General features: G+C 39.3%; 1 protein-coding gene across 1 annotated transcript in view; it reads right to left on the reverse strand.

The window, feature by feature from the left end:
• Nucleotides 1–21191, reverse strand: part of NUP98 (Nuclear pore complex protein Nup98-Nup96) — a gene marked incomplete at both ends in the record, with an annotated part of 44342 nt that extends 23151 nt beyond the window's left edge. Inside the window, 11 exons of the mRNA XM_051219018.1 lie at nt 326–760; nt 2784–3191; nt 4756–5148; nt 6382–6872; nt 12153–12384; nt 12458–12717; nt 17047–17157; nt 18075–18336; nt 20775–21058; nt 21094–21132; nt 21173–21191. Of these exons, the coding sequence (XP_051069496.1) occupies nt 326–760; nt 2784–3191; nt 4756–5148; nt 6382–6872; nt 12153–12384; nt 12458–12717; nt 17047–17157; nt 18075–18336; nt 20775–21058; nt 21094–21132; nt 21173–21191 (2934 nt within the window). The remainder of the gene's footprint in view (nt 1–325; nt 761–2783; nt 3192–4755; nt 5149–6381; nt 6873–12152; nt 12385–12457; nt 12718–17046; nt 17158–18074; nt 18337–20774; nt 21059–21093; nt 21133–21172) is intronic.
• Nucleotides 21192–27220: the final 6029 nt, after the last annotated feature.

A 27220-nucleotide genomic window follows, 5' to 3' on the forward strand; every position in this document is an offset into this window, starting at 1 on the left:
AGATAGTCCTAAAACTTATGATCTAAGTGAAAACAAAGAGTGAACAGATCCGCGCAATTGCGGACTATTGGAAGTAATATTACATAACGTCTCCAACCTCCGGTTATGATGATCTTGCAGACTCCGACCTGCTAGTTTGTACCCATCAACACGGTTCAATTCAGCTGTCAATGAGTTCATGGAATGATGTCAGGTTTTGGATTTGACGCCCTTTAGATAAATTAATATTCCGCAAATCAGATTTCATTTTTAGCTGGACAAAGAAAAATCATAGTTAAAAAATAAATTAAAAACGGCTACAGAACAAAACAAAAAACGAACTTACACGACGACCAATTACAAAGTCTTCTACTAAGCATTTTTCATCAATTACCATTTCAGATAATTCATCTAACGTAGGTAAAGTATAATAACCAGGTTTTGTTAAAATTACACCAGAAGCATTCAATGTAGTGATGGTATTAGGTTTACAATAGCTTAGTTGATCCCAATCTGATGTATCACCATCACCATGTACTTGTTCTGAATTAGGTGATCTGAGTATAGAAATATCATCATAAGTAATATTTGATGGACTGGACAATATAGAATCAGTGTTATTTTCATGTATACTTCCTTGCAAAGTATCACGTACTCGTATTGTATTATCAATTTTATTCTGTTGAAGAATATGATTATTCAATGGAGAATTAATAGTTTTTCTATTGATATTATTATTTAATAAATTTCTCGATGATTCACTTGTTGTAACAGGAGTCAACTAATTTTTTTCAGAAAAATAAAGACAAAATACGATTGAAATAAAATGTACACAATTATTAAGTATTTGATGTATTACTTATTTATTTATTTTTAATACAAACACGAATTGATATATGTAAACTTTTAGAAACACAACAATTCCAAGTGCGCAGTCAACGATAACTATATAATTTTAATGTGGTATTAATTGGGAATTGAAATGTTTAAATTAGAAGGCTTCGTTTATTGACCAATCATAATATGATATTAGAAATATGATGATAACAATTACACACTGCAGGTATGAGTAGTTCGATAAAGGTAATGATAATTAACAGAACATGATTCTGATTCATTTTTGTATTGTTCGTTTGAATTTTCTCATTGATGTTTGGGACTGTGATTGATCAGTCTCTTATCATAATATGAGCATCCTGTGCGGATTGCCTCGATATTGCTACCTTGACGTAGTGGTCGGGCTTGTCTATCGTGATGAACCGACCGAGCTATACTGGCTGGAACAATCGTTCTCAAGGTCCTACCATGCCAGACAGGTCGGTTGAAGAGCGGTAAGACTAAAAGCATCAAATCCATGGTCTGAGGGCGAAGTCGTACTGCTGACTGTACAGAGGTGTGACAGCAGTAAGGTGTTTCCTTCAGACAACCGGTATAACAGCGATGCTGCCTTCCCACACGGAGGGGTGGGGTTAGAAAAGGTCGACCCTGAAAATGCACACCTCGCCTTATCCCACGGATATCCGTCTCCAGCAGTAAGGTCTCAACAACTACGGAGCTAACACGGAAACTACTCACAAAAAGATCATGTGTGACTGGCTTCATGCAGTCTTCTATTTGACACTGAGGTCCCTATGACCATCTCTAACCCAATTCCCTTTTCCGGTACCTCTAGAAGAACCCTTCCACAGTGTGGGAAACGGGGAAGTGATAGCCGCCCTCATACCTCTAACAGCGCTCAAGACAAGCATTATGAGCAAAGATGGATGGTGGCTAGCAGTGCAACTCAGGAGGCGCTTAAAATGAAATAAGATTGTTCACGATCGACTCTAAATTGTATGAACTAATAACTTATTTATGCCATATTATATAATTATCGTCTTCTTTATTCAATCGATCATTATCAACATAGGATTAATATTATGTCGCGATCTTCCTACTTAAAACTTTGTTTCAACCTACTATATTAACCCGCATTGCATATTAGGGTACAGGACATGTTTATTTAAACACGTAAATATTCGTAGAACGGGGCATCATAATATATATGCCACATAATAAAAATGAGGCTGTGAAAAGACAGAGAAGTGATTAGATATAAGTGACATATATCCTAACTACTTTAGTTGACGAAGGTTCGTAGCCTCATCAACGGACATATTCACTTCCCATAGTAAACTGTGCTTAACCTAAAAAAGTACTTACTCTGGTTCAATCATACTCGAGTAATCTTGTTGTTATATCCTAATGAAGAATAAATGAATGGCAACTGTTAGGAATTATTTGTGGACCATTATAACATATATTCTTATTGGATAACTATTAAGTAACTACATTGTATGCATACTCATATTCCTTTTACTATAGGCTTCGATTTGACCTGTTGGCTACTATTATACGACTTACTATTCTTAAGTTACCCCCAATGTATTAGCTACAGTATCTCACACTCAGCCACTTTTGGCTTGATCTTTTATAATTGTTATCTTCTATTTTATGGTATGATGCGTTCTGAATTACATGTATATAAACTTCGTATGTCTGAAATTCATGATTCATACAGTGGAGGCTGAGATTGCTTGCTGAACTCAACAGACAGGTCTAGATGAGAAGTATAAATAAGGACTCAGAGTTGACTCTTGGCTGTTCGTATTGGTTTATGCGTCATTTTTTTTGGCACAGTACTGAGGTTATGTAAGTCAGTGTCCTATTGGCTGTTTAGTCACTTGATAGTTAACAGGGCATAAGAACACAACACTCGTCATACTTTGTTAGGGCATAATTATTAAGTATTAGATAAAACTTACTTTCTTATCCACGGTACTACTAACAACAGATTGATCTAGTGACGACAAATTAGATTTATTTACTTCTTTCAGTGAAATATCACCAGAGGAAGCAGAGATTTGTTTATTTGATGTATTAGTATTTACTGTCAAATCAGAATGTACTGTATTATTATCTAAAGATGATTCAGCCAATTGATTTAATTCATTTGTTATAGCATTTGACCGTTCCAATATTGAATTTCTTACATTTTCAGGAAGATGTAAATGTTTCCATTCTCCTCGTTTAACAAAGAAATTAGTGTTATTATTATTTACAGGGCTTAAAACGGCTGTCGGTCCTAATGAAGCGGTACGTCGAAGACCTGATGACAAAGGAGAATTGTGATTACTAGTTAAAGCATCTTCTTCATAAAAACCTGAAAACAACTGATAAAAGTAAAAGAAAGAGACAATGAATTTATGAAATGAATATATTGAGTACGCTTATTCAAAAAGTATTTAGTTAATAATAAGCATATTGGTTGAGTCAATGTAATTATGATATTATTGTTTGAAATGAACATGAAAAGTAAACGATTATCCAATCACTAATCTATCTACAGGAAGGAAAATATACGAGCATTCTACAGTGATCTACACATTAACCTGTTCACTAGTATGTTGGTCACAATTATTACCTATCAATTAAGGATGACGAAATTTTGTTTAGATGGAATCAGGAAAAACCATACTCCTATTGAGTCAGTCAACTATTCAGACAACCAACAAGTGTGCAATAGGGCAATATAAATTTTATGACAGTATGCAATTAATAAATATTAAGAGATTTGTGGTAACTGAATTTCCAGTAATTTAAAAACAAAATAAAAGAAAGAAAATTTACCATGGGAATGATTGTGAAGGACTACGAGCCGATTGTACATACTAAACAGATAAGCAGAATCACCTATATACTTTTTTAGTGATAAAAAGTATTAAATTTGTGACGTGATTTGGATTTTGATACAATTAGTTGAAGAAGCCTTAAGGAAATTTAGCCTTTGTGTATTTTTAAGACATTTCTTTAAAATATCAAGCCTAAAATTATCTGCTATTCCCTATAGGCTGCTGATTAACTTGAAACTCAGTTTGACTAGATATTTAATGGGAATGCTGGACATAGTCAAATTTCTGAAGTCTTTGTCTAATTTGCTCGGTTGATGACGTCAAGTTGGTGATATGAAAATTTCTGACTTCATCAGTATTGCAATCCGTCGAATTATTAGATAAAAACAATAAAAGACATTTCTCAGATAACTAAACTTTCGAAAAAAATAACGAAAGGTGTAACTACATTTTTTAGGTTTAAGGTCAGTTTGCCAGGCTTTGACTTTAAAAACTTTAAATCACAAGACATTAGCTAAGCAGATTAACTGACTGAAACAAAGTTTTATCATGCCAAGTGTTTCGAATATTGGTAAACAATCCGACAAATTGAAACGAAGTACACTCATTAGTAGGTTGTCAGTTAACTGAAGTGAACTACTAAGAAGATATGTCGAGACCTCATTTTAACCACTCCTTTTGTAAACGTTTAAGCAGACGAAGAACCAATAGACTACCTTATTTCTCATCATTTGGTACCATTATCAGAGTAAAAAATGTAACTCATTTAACCAGTAAAGTCTTGGGCATACAATTTTAAGCCACACCACCCAGAATGCAACAATGAAGGAGCTGAAGTGGAGTTTAAACGAGCCGAGTAAGTGGAATTTGAATGCTTTAACCAATAAACCAACGTTAAACTATCATCTCAGCAAGCACAAATTTAACGATTCAGACATTTCTTAGGGCCACTAATTAGGAATTCAAATTTAATTTATCGTGGCATTATGCACAATCAGTAAATAAACTAATATTTATTTACTGTATATTGCTTTTGCAATAACGAATTCCAGATTATCTAATGCACATAAAATACTGTCAAACTTTGCCGGTAAACTCTATTTACCTTGTTGCGATTCGCTACCTGCAGGAGGCGAGTATTAGAATTAGCAGGACGACGAAAACCAGAAACACGACTACCATTCAAACCAGAACTGGTTGGACTAGATCCAACTAAGAGTCCTGCAGCTCTATTACGCTCAGCAAACATCGTGGCCACATATTTAGCTGGTACAATAACACTTCCAGAAGTAGAAGTGTTGGGCGTTATAGCTCCAGGAACTTGAGCTTTTGAATCTGCATTAGAAGCAGGATTTGTGGGTAAGTTTAAGTAACGAAATAGTGAAGATTGACCATATGGCATACTACGAACAACTTCTAGAACTTGTTGTTGAGCTTTTATAGACTGAGCAACTTGATCATTGGAACCCAGGCCGAAAGCAGAACCTGTTGCATTGATCTAGGAAACAATATTCAGAAAGTGCATAAAACAGAAAATTAAGAAGAGTGAAAGTCAAGAATAAATATGAGAATCATACCAGTATAAATTTTAAAAAGTGCATAAAATGACTGACAGCAATCTCTTCACAAAATAATATAAATATAATGTGTACATTGGAAATCGAAAATTAAGAAACATTTAAGACCTCAAGAATTTAGCTAGTTTCACAGTACACGTTTTTAGCTGTTACTAAGAACGAGCAGAAAATTTCCGCCAAAACCCAGTTAAAACGTTATTACTACATTTTAGAAGAGAAATGATTGTCTTACAGTTAGAGTACAGTAAGCATAAAACTATATGGAACATTAACAAGTTGGTCATCAGATATACATAGTTTGTGACAGTTAGAGAAATCGAAATAGGTTAGGACCTTGGACATGATATTTGAAGGTTATACACACAAACTACAGAATCACAAGTCTGATTAGATGGATAACTAGAGACTGTATGTCCAGATTTAATACAACTTGATATTAAATTGTATATAAATACGAGCATCATATTCCATACCGCATTTTGATATGCTTGTATGTAAGAGAATTTCAGTAAGACTTATATATGAATTATAACGTTATAATGACTCTTGTCTAGTCAAATTACATTAATGATGTACTGATAGATAAAGATGTCACACATTATCATAACCAAGTTGAAGAGTTCAAAGTGACACTAATAATTAATAAAATAATTGTCAGACAATCGACAAATGGATGTTGTGGCTCAACTTTTAAAAGCGAAAATTCCATCTACCAATTCTAATGTACAAATACTGAAAAAATAATGTTAATATCATAATATACAACATGAGTTGGATCTCATTCTGTCAAAAATATCCACCGAAACGTAAGATCAACAATAAATAGAATTTACGGTAGACAAGATGAAACAGATTTTTAACGTCGCACAATTATACGATAACTTAAGCTACACGTAATCACATAATTAGTGGTCAATTGCATTGAATGAATTTTAAATGAATTAAAATCGTCTAGAACTATATTTCTAAAAAGAATCCAGTATCAAAGGCAACAATGAATGATTACATTTCTGTACTTTATGCCGTACTATTCACCGTATTCACAGATAATCAGGAATTAATTTCATTAGTACCCCAGAGACAAGTACATTTTACCGTATGACGATAATAAATTAAACGATAATTTCCAAGGAAAAACAAAAAACTCAACTTACAGTGCCAAATCCAGTTAATGATGAGCCAATGGGTTGAACTCCAGTAGAGCCTAAACCTTGAGTACCAACATTAGTGCCAAAAAGATTATTTCCCAAACTTCCAATAGTTGGTGCCGTACTTGCTCCCAAACCAAAGCCACCACCAAATGCACTACCTGCAGGAACGTTCTGCAATGGCTTTTGGCCAAGACCAAAACCTGTACTAGTTTGACCAAACAAAGGTCCTGAAGTAGCCCCAGTTCCTAAACTGAAACCTGTAGCTGCGGCTGGTGCACCGAACAAACTAGTTCCAGTATTAGGTTGATTAAAACCGAACGATCCAATGCCAGTAGCATTAGCTGTTCCAAAACCGAAAGGCTTTTTAGCTGTTAGGCTACTAGTAGCAGGTTGACCAAATAGTGTTGTTCCAGCTGAAGATGTTGTGCCAAGATTACCAAACGCGGTGGGTTGATTATTTAAACCAGTCCCAAAACCAAAACCAGTGGACGTACCTGATGAACATTTAAAGTATTTAAAAAGACCCTAATGACAGATACATGTTATCTTTTCAACAGGTGTGGACAAAAACACCCTAGGTATCATTCTCAATTTTCGATGAAAATACTTAAAGGATATGTATAAGCTTAGGTAACTCCACCTGGAGCCCTTCTAGAGTTACTTCCGCCCCCAAGCACGAGTAAAGGAGAGTTTGGCGTGGGGTCGGAAACTCCATCCCGTAGAAAACAATCTTGCTGCGGAAGTCACGAGGTCGACACCCCTCCTAACAATCAGAGCAACAATTAACGTAGGTACATGGAATGTCTGGGCAATGTGAGAGACCGGGAGGACCAATCGAATGGTTACGGAAATGGAGAGATACAAAATGGCAGTGCTCGAAATAAGCTAAACACACTGGACCCAAGGTGGATAGAAAAGGACAGGTTCGGCAAAGATACTATTGTACTATGGTCACGAAGAAGAAAATGCTTCACACACTCAGGCAGTTGCTCTGATGCTGTCCAAATAAGAATCTCATGGACCAAGGATCACCAAAGCATACCTCAAAGCAAAGGAGGGAATCACAATGAATGCTATCCAATATTACCTACAATATCTACAGGAAGAAATTACTGTGGAAAACAACTGGAAAGGGATGAAAAAACGCACGAGCTCCGACGTGTCAGAAAGTTCTTGACCGCAAGAAGCATCATCATAAGGAATGAATTTCTGTCGAAACCCTGGACTGGATTCATAAATGGAAGAACAAGAAGACAGCAATTAACAACAGCCGAACGAGAGCAGAGAAAGTCAAAACACAGGCTGAATATATTGAAACAAACAAGCATTAGAGCTGACAAGCAGAAATGCGTGGAAGACCTAGCAACGACAGTGGAAAAAGCTGCAACAGAAGGAAATATGAAACAACTATGTGACACGACGAAGAAACTGACAGGGAAATATAGTAAACCAGAGTGACTGATCAAGGAGAAAGAAGGAGAGCCAATCAGTGAAATTCGAGGACAGAGGAACAGATGGGTGAAACACTTCGAGGAACTTTCGAATAGACCAGCTCCACTGAATTCACCTGACATCGAAGCAACACACAGACCTTCCTACAGATGTCACTTCACCAACAATCGAAGAAATCAGGATGATCATCAGACAAATCAAGAGTGAGAAAGCAGCAAGACCTGATAATATACCAGCTGAAACACTGAAGTTAGACATAAAAGTAACTGCAAGTATACTTCATGTCCTATTCAGGAAGATTTGGAAGGAATAATACAGGACGACAGATTGGAAAGAAAGATACCTCATCAAGATACCAAAGAAACGAGATCTGAGCAAATGTGAGAACCACAGAGGTATCACACTAATATCGGTACCAGAAAATGTTTTTAAGAGAATGTTACTAAACCGGATGAAACATTTAGCAGACGCTCGACTTCTAGATAAACAGACTGGATTCCGTAAGGATCTGTAGTGCATCGACCGAATTGCGACACTATGGATCATCGTTGAACAATCAGTCGAATGGAACTCGTCACTATACATAAACTTCCTTGACTATGAGAAGGCGTTTAACAATGTGGATAGGAGAAGCTTGTGGAAACTTCCTCGACACTATGGTATACCTAAGAAGATCGCCAACAACATCTGGCATTCATACGACAGACTACACTGCAAAAAGATGCACGGAGGACAGCTAACCGACACATTCCAGATGAGGACTGGAGACAAACAAGGCTGCTTACTCTCTCCCTTTCTCTTTCTTCTGGTGGTTGACTGGATTATGAAGACCTCCACATCTGACAGGAAGCACGGAATAAAATGGACAGGTCGGATCCAACCAGACGATTTGGACTTCGCGGACCACCTAGATCTTTTATCCCATACACACTAACAAATGCAGGTAGCAGCAGTCTCTGCATCAGTAGGCATCAGCATCTACCCTCCATTCCCAGACAGTGTGAATGGAACATTGAAGTAGGTCCCCCAACTCTTGCTGAAGTTCAAAAGGCTATAGTTAATCTGAAATGAGGAAGGGCAGCTGGTCCAGATGGATTGGCTCCAGAGGTCTTTAAGGATGGTGGTCCAATTTTAGCGATTAGGTTGACTAATATTTTAGCTAAAATCTGGGAGTTAGACGTTATTCCATCTAACTGGTCACAATCACTTGTCGTCCCAATATATAAGAAAGGGTTAAAATCATCCTGTGACAACCACAGAGGCATTAGTTTAACTAATATAATATCTAAAATACTAGCCTCGATAATTATCAGACGCCTAACTAAGACTCGTGAACTGCAAACACGAGAGAATCAAGCTGGCTTTAGACCTGGTCGTGGCTGCATCGACCACATATTCACCATTCGTCAGATTCTAGAACACAGGCATACTTATCGGCATCCGACAATGGTGGTCTTTCTCGACTTAAAAGCAGCATTTGACTCGGTAGACCGTGAGATTCTGTGGCAGTGTCTGTCATTGAAAGGCGTACCCCAGAAGTACATAAACCTTGTGAAGGCTCTTTACTCGAACACTACTAGTCGAGTCAGAGCTTATGGCGAACTGTCATCTACTTTTGCAACCTCAAGTGGTGTCCGTCAAGGCTGTCCACTTTCTCCATTTTTGTTTAACTTCATCATAGACCTACTGATGGAAATAACTTTCTCGTCGACTGAATTCTCGGGTATTGATCTCCTTCCAGGAGGTCCACTTATCGACTTAGAATATGTAGATGATATAGTCCTGTTTGGTGAAGACGCTGATAAAATGCAGTCTTCTGGTAGCACTAAACAACAATGCCAGGATGTTTGGAATGCGCTTCTCTCCCTCTAAATGCAAGTTGTTGCTTCAGGACTGGTCTGCGTTAACACCTGAACTAAGGATAGGGAGTGAAGTAGTCGAACGCGTTGACAACTTCACTTATCTCGGAAGTCTGGTCAGCCCTAATGGGTTGGTATCGGACGAAATCTCAGCACGGATTCGAAAAGCTGGATTGGCTTTTGCCAACTTGCGTCACCTATGGCGAAGGCGAGATATCCGTCTATCAATAAAAGGACGAGTATACTGCGCGGCAGTCCGTTCTGTTTTAATTTACGGCAGCGAAACATGGCCATTAAGAATAGAAGACACTCGTAAGTTACTAGTATTTGACCACAGATGCCTTAGAAATATTGCTGGTGTCTACTGGGATCACCGGGTAATTAATAGTGAGGTTAGACGCAGGGTATTAGGAAATGATGGCAAATCAGTTGATGAGGTTATGAATCTTCATCGACTGAGATGGTTGGGCCACATGCTACGTATGCCTGAACACCGATTACCACGACGTGCAATGCTATCCGGTATTGGAGATGGTTGGAAGAAAGTTAGGGGCGGCCAAACCAAAACGTGGCATCAGTGCTTGAAGTCACTAACTTCTAGTCTGAGCCATGTTGGTAGATGCAGACTACTTGGTTGGGGTACGCGTGACTATCGTAACCAATGGTTGGAGACTCTTGGTGACATGGCTCAGAATCGATCACAATGGCATCGGTGTATACACTCTCTGTCTTCCCTTAAACTAAGAGATTAAAATCGCTTCATATCTTTCTTTCTACGAACCAATTCTTTCTTCTTGTACTATATCTCTATATGCAATCTTTCTCCTACATATTACTACCTTTGACCTAACCACTGCTATGAATCCGGTGTTCATCTTGTTGTGCTGATGCGGTATGGCAACCTGGACCGATGCACATATGTGCCTGGTCCTACGTTGTAGCTGACTGAGGTATCAGCATACACAAGGAAAATGTAGGATCCTCGAATACAACACGAAGAACATCCATGCAATCACACTTGGTGGAGAAACTCTGGAAGAGGTGAAAACTTTAACAGCATCAACGATGAACAAGGAGGGTTTGATCCAGGCGTAAAGGCGAGGATTGGCAAAGCAAGGGTCGCATTCCTACGGTTGAAAAACATATGGAACTCAAAACAACTGTCAACCAATATCAAAGTCAGAATCTTCAATGTGGACGTCAAAACAGTTCTATTGTATGGAGGTGGAATTTAGAGAACTACTACAACCACCATCAAAAGGGTACAAGCATTTATAAACACTTGTCTACGTAGGATACTGAATATCCGTTGACTGGATACCATCAGCAACAGCCTACTATGGGCGAGAGCAAACCAGCTTCCAGCTGAAGAGGAGGATAGGACGTACACTGAGGAAATCATGAAAATGCATCACGAGGCAAGCGCCAACTTGGAATCCTGAAAAGAAACGGAGAAGAGGAAGACCAAAGAACACACTGCATCGAGAATTAGAAGCAGACACCAAAAGGATGAATAGCAACTGGAAAGTACTGACCGGGACAGAGTTCGATGTAGAATGCTGGTGGGCGGCCTCTGCTTATCCATGACGGGTAACAGGCGTAAGTAAGTAATAAATTTAAGTGGCGCAAAGCATATCGCTTTCACATAAAATAAAAAAGAGACACTTTGCTAAGATACTTTTCTAAATTTGTCACATGTTCTCAAATAGTAGGGACCCATTCCAGTAAAGTGTCATAAAAATAACCTTGTATGGTGACTAGCGCTGACAGATGATTTAAGTTAAATGTCTAATACTTTGGTGCGACGTTACTAATAGGATCATATATGCACGTATGATTAACTGACGATTAAAAAACGTATGAGAATATTTAGTGCTAATAACTGAGAAATACAAAAATATGTTTTTAGAAAGCACAAGACCAAACAGTCATATATATACAAGAGCTAATCTGTGATAAATAAGCAATTTCGTAAGAACTGGGATCGTACAGATAGCTATAAAGTTAATAACATAAGAAATGCAAAAACAGAGTCAACCAAACCGTGATAAGTTTATTACACTTTATTATTTATTATACTCAATATACACACCACGTAATTTCAACGTAACAATTCTTGATATAGTACAGATACTGAGTAATTATGCTGATTATAACCGACCTTATTGAAAACAAGTTGGTCAGCTATAACAAGAGTAGGATGATGAATCCACACTCCTTTGTCTTTAGGTATTAAATAAAGATAATCAATCGGTTTGGATAATCGTGGGTAACGATAGTGAAGAACATCACATCACAATAAACGACCAGAGTAGATAAAGCTGCTTATAAGTTACAACAACAGCTAACACTTTGATAAGGAACCAAATCAATATACTATAAAAAACATGATTATTTAGTGGGCTAAATGTTCTAATGACGTTAAGCTTACTGAACGATAAAAGAAATTACTTAATGACGTACCAGATCCAAATAAACCACCAGGTTTAAGGGCAGTGGAAGTTGTAGCCGCTGTATTCGCTCCGAATAAACCTGTCGTGCCGGCAGGTCGCAATCCACCAGCTGTGCCCAATGGAGAGCCAAATGTAAATCCAGTTTGCTGTTGAGTCCCTTGCAAACCTGTTAATCCAGTTGCGGGAGCACCAAATACTGATGTTGCTCCCGCAGGTTTAGCTCCTCCAAAAATGCCGGTAGACTGGAAGGTAGAGAATGAGGTTTAGAAAATTGGAAAACGAAAGATTTAGAAATTTAAGAACTTTTATACATACCGGTGATCCGAACATAAGACCAGTACCGGTTGTTGGCTGAGTCCCAAAAAGCGAAGGCTTGGCAGCAGATGCTGCCTGATTTGACTGACCGAAAAAGCTAGTGGAAGTGCCTAATCCAGTGGCCTGTTGCTGTGGTTGACCAAATGAAAATCCAGTATTTCCAAGTTGTGTTGTGGCTTGCGCGGTTCCAAAAAGAGAAGTACCAGTACCAGCTGCTGAAGTGGTGCCAAACAAGGGTTTCGCACCAAAGACAGATGTTGCTGTAGAAATAAATTTTAACAAAAATACTTAATAATATGATATAAATATAGAGAAGGGTAATTGCAGTGACTTAGAAACACAAAGTCATGATCATAATTAGATTTACTGAAATCGCTACAACCCAGTTAGAAAGTTGTATTAGGATTGGAACTTGTAGTTGTTATACAAGGAAGATACTGATATCTTTGTGGCATGAATTAGATTTACAATCAGATTTCATTTAATCTACAGTCAACCACTTTCTTTAAATCTCGGAAGTGGTTTAGTAGTTTTTCTTAATCAGATTTAGTTGAAGACGAAATCTGTGTAGACTGAATTTGACTTGATTTGATTACACGAATCGACGATCGTGTTCGATGTTAAAACCATCGAATTAGATACTTTCGTTGTATCGAACAGTAAACTTTGACTCCAAGATCTCCTATTGATTAATTTATAAAATGTATTCGCATACATTTCCTAAGAATAAGCCTGGTCACACAGGTGTTGATTCTTCACAAAACGAAGTCCGATTTATTGTTTTCAACTGAATCTCAATTTTTATCCACTGCCAGGATCTCTAGAGGTAGCAGACTGTCCCTGTAGTTTCATAAAATTTACAGACTACATTCCGAAACCGTTTGAAAGAGTAATCCTAAATGTCTTACAAAAAACTACAAATATATATATATATATATATATATATATATATATATATGAGATGAATGCTTAACTATGCCAGGACAATTATATTCACATATCAGGTAAAAATGTCCAATTAATTTTTATATCTCTTATTTGTTTATTTGAACACATAAATATTGGTACAAGAGAGCGCCAATATATATGCGCCACACAAAACAATGAGAATTCGAAGAGAAAGAAAAAAAAGGTAAGGAGCGTGAAAAAAAGAGAACAATAACGAAGAGGTTGGTGTAAGGTAGTATGGTAATAATAATAGTAATAATGAGGGAACGGAAAGGTACAATCACAAGAAATCTTTCAGTTAAGGGAGACACAACCACTTTTTATGAAGAAAGTAAATGAAGGTTACAGCAGGATCGCCACTGGCTTCTATTTTGAGCCATATCTGATAACGTCTCTAGCCACTGTGTAGTACCATCTCTCGGACCCCAACCAGGGAGTCGTGAAGGACCAACAGAATCAAGCCCTTTGAAGATTTCTTTCATATCACGACACCATGTCATACACTGACTACCTCTTCGCCTTTTCCAACCAGTCCCACCGTCGGCAAATAATGCACGACGTGGAATTCTCTGGGACGACATTCGCAGAACATGTCCAAGCCACCGAAGTCGGTGTTTCAAGATGGTAACATCGATTGCTTTATCGTCTCTGCGCCCGAACACACGATGCCGAACCTATGCATTACTAACATGGTGTTGCCACTGGATGTCAGCAATCCTTCAGAGACAGTGATGATCGAACACAGAGAGTCGTCTAACATCCTCAACTCGGAGAGGCCAGGTTTCACAAGCATAGAGCAAAACTGCTCTCACCGACGCGTTGTAGATCCGACCTTTTACAGCCAGACTAACATCACGAAGGCGCCAAAGATGGCCCAGATTGGCATAAGTCGCTCTGGCTTTCACTGTACGTGCATTGATCTTATCACTCACGCCACCATCAGCACTTATGCAGCTACCCAGATACACGAACTTCTCGACTACTTCTATCTGCTCACCATCCAGAGTGAGTACAGGATTAGGATCCTGCCAGTCTTGTAGAAGTACTTCGCACTTCGAAGGTGCAAAGCACATACCATACCTACGGACATTGATTGCCAACTGATTAAATGCGGATTGCATGCCTTGGGCATTATCGCACAGTAAGACAATATCGTCCGCATACTCAAAGTCGAGAAGTCTTTCTCCAGGCAATAGATTCACACCGTCATTACTCATTATCTCTTACCATTTCCTTAAGTGGATTAATCATATAAAACAAGTGTTCCTATGATGTAATTCTGCATTACAGGAAGATCAAAAATAATATATATTATATTTACTCGAATTAGAGAGAGAGAATTCTCACTAATTGTAAAGCATCAAGTAAAATAGCTGACGGACTACATGACGTGAAGAAACATTTTAAATACGTGGGAAACGAGCAGTTTATCTGAGTTCTGTTGCACTTTACTAAACTGTCAGTGTCAATGAAGTCTCCATAAACGATTGAAAGTTAGAAATAAATATACGTAGAAAAGCTTAAGTAAAAGATGGCTGTAAGTGGACATTTTTCATAACTCTACTTTTATCAATAGGGATATTATACAAGATTCAATGGAAAATGACAATGTTTACTTTAATTTACTGGTCGTCAGGGCTTATGCCGAAATGCTGTCGGACTTGATTACTTCAAGTGGTGTTCGTCAAGGTTGCAATGCAAACATATTTGAGGTGCGGTTCTCTTCCTCCAAATGTAGAATGCTATTTCAGGACTGTCTTAGTTTTATTAATAGAAATACTATACAAGACAATGTTTACTTTAATTTATGAGGAGTGGTAGGTAGTGAAATCAGAAGAGATGAAAAAGGCACCAGCGATTGATAACAGTGGACATCTGTTCAGATTTATCAAGGAAACACGTATTAAAAATCCGGCTGTTAATGAAACTACCTCGGAAAAAAACGGGACTATTATTCACTCTCGATCCAGGAAACTGGATCGATGGGCAGAACACTTTACAGGACAGTTCAACTGGCCTTCAGTAACCCACCATGTCCAAGCAACCTGAATAGCAAATTGCTGTAAATGAAGTTGAAAAAGCTATAAGTAATCTAAGGCTAGGAAGGGCAACAGGGTTTGACGGACTAACCCCTGAGATTTTTAAGGATGGTGGTCCAGTTTGAGCAGTCAGATCAACTGAGAATTTAGCTAGAATCCGGCACTAAAAGTGATCTGATCTGACTCATCTCGATCGCTGATCGTCCCAATCTATAAGAAAGGACAAAACTCCTCTTTTGACAATCAATCACAGAGGAATCAGTTTAACTAATATAATGTCTAAAATATTAGCCTCAATCATACTTCGACATCTGACTGGAGCTCGTGAAGAGCACACTCGAGAAAAAGAGGCTGGTTTCAAACCTGAAGGTGGATGTATGGAGTAAATATTCACTCTTCGTCCGGTTCTGGAACACTGACATACTTTTCGACGGCTGACTACTGTTGTATTTCTTGACCTTAAGGCAACGTTAGACTTTGTTGATCGTAAATTCCTCTGGCAATGTCCGTCACTGAAAGGCGTGCCGAAGAAGTACATTAACCTTGTACAGGTTCTCTACTCGAACACTACTGGTCGAGTCAGAGCTTATGCCGAAATGTTGTCGGACTTGGTTACTTCAAGTGGTATTCGTCACGGTTGCAATGCAAACATATTTGGGATGCAGTTCTTTTCCTCCAAATGTAGAATGCTATTTCATGACTGGTTGGCGTCATCGCCTGAATAATTAATGATACGGAGTGAAGTAGTTGAATGAATTGACCATGCTACTTATTTTGGGAATCGCATCATTTCTGACTGTCCAGTGTCTGACGAAATCTGCACCGGAATTCAGAAGGTTCGGTTGGCTTTTGCCGACTTGCGTCACTAGTGGTGTTGGTGAAATATCCGTCTACCAACAAAAGGACGAGTTTACTGTGCAACAGTTCGTTCTGTTCTGCTTATGGATGCGGAACCTGGTTGTTAAGAGTAGAGAATATTCGTAGGTTACCGATATTCTATCATGGATGTCTACGAAACATTGCTTGTGTGTTTTGGGAGCACTGGGTAAGAAATGTCTAGGTTAGGAATAGAGTACTAGTTAAGGATGGAAAGTCGATAGATGAGGTAGCAAATCTTCATCAACTGTGTTAGTTAGGACATGTGCTGCGTATGCCCAACCACCGCCTACCTGGACGGTGTAACAATAGACTGGGATAAAACTATGACAGGCCAAACCAAAATATGCCATTAGTCTATGAAGCCACTGACGAATGAACTTGACCATGTTAATCGGTGTAGACTAACTGGTCGGAGTCCACGTGATTACCGTAACCAATGGTTAGGGATTTTGAATGAAGTGGCTCAAAATCGTTTACAATGGCGCAGTTGCATCCGTTTTTTCCTTCCCAAATTATGGGATTCTAAATTCCTCATAACCCTTTTTGATGTTTATCCCACTAATTTATATTTTCTCAAATTGTATTTTCGATGCCTAATCTGTCCTATCATTACTGATACTGTTACTATCTCTACTATTTGGCCTACAATTTTGATGACGGGGTATGTCAAATTGAACAGATGTTCATAAGTACTGGGTTCTACATTGTGACTGACTAACTTACTTTGATTTGTTTGACCAAAGGCAAACCCAGTTGATTGAGATGCGGGAGTCGAACCAAATATACTTGGAGCAGTTGCAGCGCCGAATTGAGGTTTCAAACCCAAAAGACCTCCTAGAGTAACAATATAAATTTATATCAGTAAAATTAACTTGCTATAATAATAGATTTTTAAAGAGATAAAAAACAAGGGAGAATGCTTATGCATCAATAGAACCTAAAGTATAACTAAAATGATACCATATAATAGTTAGTCCTGGCTGGACTTATTCCTTGTGATAAATTGTAGTTACTAATAGAGAGCAACATCATACTTTGGTATAATGATAGCTAATGTTTAAAAATTTGCAATTAATAGCCGTAATTCAAAAAAAAGCCAATTCACGTTATAACTTTAGGGGAAAGATACTTTACGTAACTATATGAAAGTCAGAAAAAGAGTAACATACATTAGTCTAAAAAACGAGTATATAGAATCAGATTAAGATCCAATGACTAAAGGCAAGTAAGCATGCATACTATTATTTTGATTATGACTGACGGACATTATTGTTGTCAGTAGAATCAACCATACTTTTGTCATGTAGATACCACACAATACTCAATGTAATTATTCTATACACATGTGCTTGTGAAGCAAATGAAAAAGTGACAATTAAAGTGATTAGAAAATTGATGGGGTCACAGAAAATCTGAAGCAACAACTTTACGACAATCATTAAACATGAGTCGGTGTTAACTAAGTCACGCTTTTTGTGACAATTACAAAACTAATTGTGTAGTTAGGTTATAAATGGTTGAATTGAAAGTATTAGTTCCGCTGGAATATTATCCTCTTATTGGAGAAACTAACTCTAGTTCAAGGGGGATATCATTAAGGAGGTTTGCATAAACAAAAAACAAATGCACATAAAACACATAAGTGATAATAGAGCACAGGATATGTTTAAAACTAAGTCAATAACCACTTTACATTTGAAATTGCTACTAGAAAAAAACGGTACTTGTCAAGTAACAATAATTCGTAGTACCTTGGGAAGTTTGTCCAAAGGCTGATTGAGTCCCTGTACCTCCAAAAAACATACTATTGCTGCTACTAACACCACTGGCTGAAGCACCAAACAAAGTATTTGCAGGTTTACTAGTCTGACCAAAAATAGATGTTGTTGTATTCATTTGAGGTGATCCGAATTGAAACGGTTTCGCAGTGGATGAGGTGGCAAAGATTGAAGTCCCACCCGCTGATGTTGATGGACCACGGCGATTCAAAGAATAATCCTCTAGGCGAAGTTCCTACAAATAAAAAAACACACACTACTTATTAAAATATACATTACTACTGTTACAATTGCACCAAAATAAGTATGCACCATATAAGTAAGAAAATCAAATTTTAAAAAGACAGAAGTAGAGAAGGAAATTCTCGCAGTTAATATACATGAGCAAAATCAGAACTAGTACCATTACTAATAATAGGTTGTTTGAGAAATGGAACCTTCTAATTCTTGCTTAGCATAAAGAATCGACAGTGCAGTGTAACACTCTAAAGTTTATGTAACTGACTGCCTCCATGACTAATTTATTTTACAGTAATAGAACCTATGGTAGGAATTTTCCTCAACTTACTTTCATTTCATTTGTGCTGTTTACTGCACACAAATACTGGTACAAATGGACACCAAAGCAAAATGCGCTGTACAAATAAGGAAGTCGAATTGTGAAAAGTTGATCAAGAAAAATAAATGAATAACAAGTGAATGAGAGTAGTTAACAACAAAAGATGCAGTTCACTTAGAAATACAGCCAAGAAAGACCAATTTCAGTCAAACAAGCTCATCTGGCCTTTATGAAGAATATAAAAGACAATCACAAGAGGGTCTCTATCCGTTTGTTTCGAGCCATTTCTAGTAACATCCCAAGACATCGAGTTGCATAACCTTTAGGATCCCAACTACGGAGTTGCGATGGAATGCTAGATACCAGTACTGCAGAGTTTTGATTCATACCAATGCACCGGGTCAAAAACTAGCCACCTCCGCATTTTATTTAGCTAGTCAGCGTCAGCAATATGAAATTCTCTAGGATTATATTCAAAACACATGTCCAAGTCAATGAAATAGCTGTTTCAAGATGGTAGAGCTAAATGGATTATCATCAGTGAATCCGAAAACATGTTGCCAAACCTCTTTATTACTAACATAGTGCTGCCACTGAATGTAACCAATCCCTCGGAGACAACGATGGTCAATCAAAGTCGTCAAACATTCTCAACTCGGAAGCCACGTTTCCTGAAAATCGATTAAAACTGCTTTCATCTGATTTCTCAGAGCCATATAAATATCATGACGGACCCAACGAGCCATATCTGATAACGTCTCTAGCCACTGTGTAGTACCATCTCTCGGACCCCAACCAGGGAGTCGTGAAGGACCAACAGAATCAAGCCCTTTGAAGATTTCTTTCATATCACGACACCATGTCATACACTGACTACCTCTTCGCCTTTTCCAACCAGTCCCACCGTCGGCAAATAATGCACGACGTGGAATTCTCTGGGACGACATTCGCAGAACATGTCCAAGCCACCGAAGTCGGTGTTTCAAGATGGTAACATCGATTGCTTTATCGTCTCTGCGCCCGAACACACGATGCCGAACCTATGCATTACTAACATGGTGTTGCCACTGGATGTCAGCAATCCTTCAGAGACAGTGATGATCGAACACAGAGAGTCGTCTAACATCCTCAACTCGGAGAGGCCAGGTTTCACAAGCATAGAGCAAAACTGCTCTCACCGACGCGTTGTAGATCCGACCTTTTACAGCCAGACTAACATCACGAAGGCGCCAAAGATGGCCCAGATTGGCATAAGTCGCTCTGGCTTTCACTGTACGTGCATTGATCTTATCACTCACGCCACCATCAGCACTTATGCAGCTACCCAGATACACGAACTTCTCGACTACTTCTATCTGCTCACCATCCAGAGTGAGTACAGGATTAGGATCCTGCCAGTCTTGTAGAAGTACTTCGCACTTCGAAGGTGCAAAGCACATACCATACCTACGGACATTGATTGCCAACTGATTAAATGCGGATTGCATGCCTTGGGCATTATCGCACAGTAAGACAATATCGTCCGCATACTCAAGGTCGAGAAGTCTTTCTCCAGGCAACAGATCCACACCGTCACCCGGAGTAGACCGACGTGCTTCGATGAGTTGTAAGGAGCCTGAAGAAACCCAGTGCTTATAAGTGGGACGTTTCGCGATTTTCGTGGCGTCATGAAGTTGCAACCAACTTGCTGACATCAATCCTTTGTTGGTGGTCACTTCATTGGCCATTGAAAAGTAAGGTAAGATTGGCGCAGGCCAGAGCATGATCAGAGTCCAGATAGGTACTCCAAAAGGAGCGACAGTCTTGTACACAACCACGCCAGCGGTAGCTGATCGCGATATGATCGAAACAACTAAAGCAAAGACACTTATAAATTGCAAGTTGTGAAATTCATTCCTCGTTATTCAAATACATATATGATAGTTTGAAAATATGAAGCAGAAATGATGGTTTTAAATGTTGATTCATTAAATAAACTTGTAGTGACGTTCAATTAATATTGCTCGAAAATCACGTAGACCAATAAATAATATACATTGAGATTAAAATAACCAACTAGGCTTAAACGGTGCAGACCTTTTATAAACCCATTTACTAATTTTTCATTTAATTACCTCTAGGCTTTTATCCTGATACTCTTTCATAGCGGTGATGCACATATGTTTTGCATTTACTTGGGAGGACTGACCACCCCGTTGCATTATTTCGGTTGTAATGGGTGGATTAAATGCAAGTGACGTCCCATTGGAGGTCATACTTGTGGAACCCCACGACAACGCATTCATCTGGTTCCCAGTGAAAAGTTTATTTGTTCCACCGAGACCACCTGACTGTTGACCAAACAGGTTTGAAGTAGGCTGTGTTTGAGGATTCGACGTGGCTCCAAACAGCGAAGAACCTATGAAGAATTAATAATAACTATAAGGTACTTACTTTGTCCAAAAGCAGAGCTGGAAGTGGCACCAAAGGCAGCTATAGAGATAATGTCAAGTAGATTAATTACAAAACTTACGCTTATTTGCTCCGAACATTGTTACGGGTTGATTTTCACGCAATCAGAAAAAATAAAGTCTGAAAAGAGAAAAAAATATTTGGTAATAAGTTGGAAAAGACCGAGGAAAAACTATGTAAGTTAAACCATGGGTTATTTGACCTTTGTAATTGACAGCTTGTTGACAAGTTAATCAAAAACTAGTAACTGAACTACACAGCCTCTCAAAGAATTTTCGCTGAGACTATAATTTTTAGACGGACTCTGAGAGACGCCAAAGTAACCCTTACTAAACCTGCCTACTTACTCGCGTCCAAAGAGGATTACAGACTAGGATGTAAAGTCAGTCGGGGTTCAGAGTAAGAAGTGAGATTCAGGGTTTTCATCACAAAATGACATAAACATAATACCAAGATGCGACTTAATCATATGGATGAATAAAGTTCGCGCCGATACCCTAGAATCGGTATTTTAAGTTTGATTGGCTCATCCATAGATTGTGGTCTCGCAGACTTATTATACTTTCAAACCGAAGCCTAAATAATGCCGTTTATTGACAACAAGAGGACCAAAGTCGATCATTTATAAACAACAGAGGCATTAAGTCAATGTTAATTCGACGTCTAACAAAATGAATCCTTCGGTTCAACCGCTACCTTTAATAGGTGTTGACCGGGGAAAAATATTATAAAGTCGATCTGTTTCTGAATTTTATCAACAGAATAATCACAAATCCATCCAGGGAAAAATACTAAGTCATGTCGTACTGCACCAACCTCGCCCCGTTTAACTTAATCAACGCCACTTGGTTTTTATTCCGGGTGTCTATATTACACATCAACCAAGCACAATCAAATACTGACTGAATGCTATTTAGGTAGACTGAAAATGAAATAAGCTAACTCTAGTTATACGCCAAAAGGAAATTTTCATTGCAACTAAATGAGGTTTTACTCGTCCCCATGAGCCCTCAAACTATTTCTGAAGATAAAACTTCAACAGTATGTATGATCTCGCCATCCGTAGTCTAGATATAGAAGAGGCAACAAATAATAATGGGGACATCAGGAACACCTGCCCACCAGTTATCAAAACTCAAACCACCCGCGGCAGCAGCGCATGTCTCAGGGTCGGATATTTAGAATAGAAGTTTTGCAAGTTTCATTGAAGGACTTTAACTACGGTACTAAGCGTGTAGTAAAAGCATTTTATCTCAAAATACATGAGCTTAGAAACTTGAGGGTAATCTAAGTGCAATACAACCCTTGATAGTGCTATTTCAACGAATCACAAGTTTACAGATAAGCCACTTATGGAACAAATTTCAAGCAACAGACCTATCCGAATTTCACTATCGTACATTGGATCAAAATCGAGATTACTTATTCCCTGTTAAGAATAGTGAGTAGGTTATTTAGTACTAATTTAAACTCTTATACACCTTACTTAGTACTCATTCCAGCCAAGTATTTTCTCTCCAAAAGCGGCAGGGTAAGTTTATCTACCCTGACGAACAAAAGAAAAGGCGATGTCTCATAGGTGGGAAAGGTATCTGATCAGTCGTTTATATGCATCCAGCTTTGTATTCAAGGACTGTCTATTAGCAAAATTAACTGTTAAGCTTAATTGTTGTCTATCGAGGACCGAAAATATTTATGATGTAGCGGTAAATAAATCCCCAAAATAAATAGCTCTGTAGGTTTTCGACATTGGATGTTGACCATATGTTTTAGTGGACTCACCTAGCTGAAGGCGCTCGGTCATGCATCCACACCAGATCACGTGTGGTGACGCTGTGCTCAACATCTATCGCAATCGCTAGCCAGATTAGATCAGAGAATTCCGATATATTCGTTATCGCAAAATACGCTCTCCCGATCTCTTCGATTCTGTCTTTTGATTTCTCTCGGTGGGTACGAATTATATTAGGTGTTACTGTTAGAAGCGTTGTCAAACACTGAATACCTGTGACATCATCATTGGTGAGACCGACGTGATCTGGTACACCTAATTGCAACTGAGTCTGTTCCTTTTTGGGATTTTTATATATTATTGCCTTATTTTTTAATTTTTATACATTGTGATATTTTTCCCCCCGTGTCTCAGGATATCTATATTTTTCCCTCGTATTCTCGTACTTAACTTTCCCCTATGACCGAGCGAACCCCCAAGATATTTAAGGTTAAGACCATGTCCCCACCCTCGTTCCAACTCATGTCCTTCTGGCCCGACAATATCGAAGCCTGGTTCTGCTACGCAGAAGCCAGCTTCCACGAGCACGGCGTGAACGACACACGTGCACAATTCCTCGCAGTAGTCAAGGCACTACCGCGCGAATTCAACAGGTACGTACCACCTAGTATGTTTACTAGTGATGTTTCTGAACCGTACGAAACCTTAAAACGTTCGATTCATAAACGAGGAGATCTAACCGATCGACAAAGGTTAGATCAACTCTTTAATAACATAGACCTGCAGCACGGTTCTGCGACGGACATGTTGCAAAGGATGAGAGAAATTATAGGCCTAAGAACTTTCGACAAAGGTCTATTCAAACAACTTTTCTTATCTAAACTTCCCCAACAGGTGCAAGCGGTTCTGGTCTCGTTTCAGAACAACGTCTTAGACGAACTGGCTGCATCTGCCGATCGTATCTTAGAAATTACGAAATCTACTACCGAGGTATTTTCAGTCAAAGAAAAGCCTCAAACGACTCAGAATGACATAACGGAGTTATGTCATACACTCACGCGTTATCTTAATCTTCGTAACGACCGTAATCGCTCGCACACCCCACGTAGAAGCATTTCACTCAAGTGATCTGTCTCTAGACCACGTGAGACAGATAACCCCGACTGGTGCTGGTATCACAACCAACATGGAAAGTCTTCCAGAAATTGCAGAAAGCCCTGCAATTTTCCCAACTCCAAACCGACCGACTCGAAAAACAACTCGGGAAACTTCCAAGCCGGCACGCGTTAACGGCAACCGTAGCCGGCGAACATAGCCGTCTGTTATACGTCACAGATGTGACAACGAGAGTTCGCTACCTCGTCGACACTGGCGCAGAAGTAAGCGTTCTCCCAGCGAATCCCAACGACCAGCTCAACGAATCGGCTCTAAACTTACAGGTGGCAAACGGAAAACCTATCGCTACGTATGGCAAAAGGTACGTTTACCTTAAAGTGGGTTTACGCAAACCCATTCACTGGATCTTCGTTGTTGCAGATGTTTCTATGCCAATCATTGGTATGGACCTTCTACAACACCATAATCTATTCATCGATACTCGCAAACGGAGGCTAGTAGACGGAAACACTAATTTGTCCGTTTGTGTAACTTCTTTTTCTGGTTGCAGATTATCCCCAGTCACAATTAAATATACGATAGACCCATTTTATCAACCGCTACTCGATAAGTATCCTGGGATTCAGCAAACGCAACTGAAACTAACGTGTGTAACCAGCAACGTTACACATCGCATCACGACTACAGGACCACCTGTATTATCTAAAGCACGACGACTAGCTCCTGAAAAGCTAAGGTTAGCGAAAAACGAGTTCGATCACATGATAGACCTAGGAGTCATACGACCGTCAAGTAGCCCATATGCATCTCCGTTGCACATGGTCCCTAACAAGGACAGCAACGATTGGCGTCCAACTGGTGACTATCGGCGATTGAATGCAAAAACCATTCCCGATCGTTACCCGTTGCCTCACATTCACGATTTAACAGCTACCTTGAAAGGTACAACTGTCTTTTCGAAAATCGATTTGGTTAAAGCGTATAACCAAATCCCCATGGCCACCGACGACATACCGAAAACCGCCATCATTACTCTCTTCGGACTCTATGAATTTTTGCGAATACCTTTCGGTCTAAGAAACGCTGCTCAAACATTCCAAAGATTCATAGACGACGTTTTTCAAGGTCTCAACTTCGTACATGCGTATGTTGACGACTGCCTAATCGCAAGTCCGGACAGAGAAACACATCTCAAGCATCTGGATCTTGTTTTCGACCGACTACAAAAACATGGCATTACTGTAAATGTTCAGAAATGCCAAATCGGAGCTGACTCATCAGACTTCCTAGGACACACTATAGATGCTCAAGGCATTCGACCCCTTAGGACCAAAGTGGCGGCAATTCTGAATTACCCAGAACCGACCAAGATCAAGCAACTAAGAACGTTTAATGGCCTTGTAAGTTTCTATAGACGATTCGTATCTAAATGCGCTTTACTCATGAAACCTCTAACCCACCAACTTCGTGGAAACGCGAAATCCATTAATTTGGACGGCACCGCACGAAAAGCACTCCCCACACTTAAGGAACTTATCGCTAAAGCAACAATGCTCGCACATCAGGACACCCGAGCACCCATTAGCATCGCAGTAGACGCATCCGACTCAGCAATCGGAGGAGTCTTACAACAATGGGTTAACAACTCCTGGCAACCCTTGGCATTTTTCTCTAGAAGGTTGCTAGACACCGAATCCAGGTACAGCACATTCGGTAGGGAACTCCTAGCTATGTATTGTGCTGTACGGCATTTTCAACACTACATCGAAGGTCGTGAATTCACTCTTTTCACGGACCATAAACCGCTCACTTTCTCGTTAAGCTCTCCTTCTGACAAGTACTCTCCCCGTGAGTCTCGACAACTGGACTACATTTCGCAGTTTACTTCAGATATTCAACACATCTCTGGAGCAAACAATGTAGTTGCAGACGCTTTATCTCGTATAACTTCCTTGAACAGTTTCAAAGGAATCGACCTTCTTAAACTCACCCAGCTTCAAAAAGAAGACAGTGATCTTCAGTACGAGTTATCGTCTACAACACTCAAGCTTTGCATCAAACATATGGGAACAGGTAAGGAAACCTTACTGTGTGACACACCTACAGGTAGGGATCGCCCAATCGTGCCTAAACATTATCGACGCAATGTTTTCAACACATTGCACAAACTTTCTCATCCAGGTGTTCGTGCAACCATCAAGCTTATAGCAGAACGGTTTTGCTGGCCTAACATGAATAAAGACGTGAGGGAGTGGGCACGCTCCTGTGTAAGCTGCCAAAAATCTAAGGTCATCAGACACAATAAATATCCCTTAGGCTCATTTAAAACTCCCGATGCTCGTTTCGACCATGTTCATCTGGATTTGGTAGGACCTTTACCGGATTCAAATGGATACTCTTACCTCTTAACCTGCGTGGACCGTTTCACTCGATGGCCAGAAGCAGTACCTATCAAGGACATTACTGCCGAAACAGTGGCCCCCGCCTTCGTCGAACGGTGGGTAGCAAACTTCGGCTGCCCTTCAACAATCACTACAGATCGCGGACGTCAGTTTGAATCTGAAATTTTCCGTCGTCTGACCACACTTTTAAGAGTCACTCGATTCGGAACGACCGCCTACCACCCACAGGCAAACGGGTTGGTAGAAAGTTTTCGCTGACAACTAAAGGCTTCACTATCAGCTGCAAACGTTTTACAGTGGACCAACGCTCTTCCACTCGTCTAACTAGGTATTCGCAATGCAGTGAAAGCTGACATTGGATACATCGCGGTTCAACTCGTTTATGGAACGACACTTCGACTTCCAGGAGAATTCGTGGATCCTCCATACTCTTCAATGAGCATGGATCTAACCTCCCGCACGAACAGGCTTACAAACGCAATGCGTTCAGTTAAACCTGCTTCCACTCGACCACAATCAACCGGTGTCTTCGTTCAACCTGACTTACGATATAGTACACACGTTTTCGTTCGTCAAAACTCGCATCGACAACCTCTCGAATCAGCATACGAAGGACCTTTCAAAGTTTTTCAACGTGAATCTAATTACTATATAGTCGATAAGAACGGAACAAACGATAGCATCAGCATCAATCGCTTAAGACCAGCGTATTTCGAAGGAAATCCTATTCACGTCGATTTCTCTTCGGTACAGTCTCACAACACGACTTCTACGCCTATAATACCCCAACCGACAGGCAACACACACGATGATACTTCAATAGTATCAGAAAATAAACTTAAGACGAAGCGTTCTGGAA

This window comes from Schistosoma haematobium, chromosome 3, assembly GCF_000699445.3.
Source record: "Schistosoma haematobium chromosome 3, whole genome shotgun sequence".
NCBI classification, from domain to species: Eukaryota; Metazoa; Platyhelminthes; class Trematoda; order Strigeidida; family Schistosomatidae; genus Schistosoma; species Schistosoma haematobium.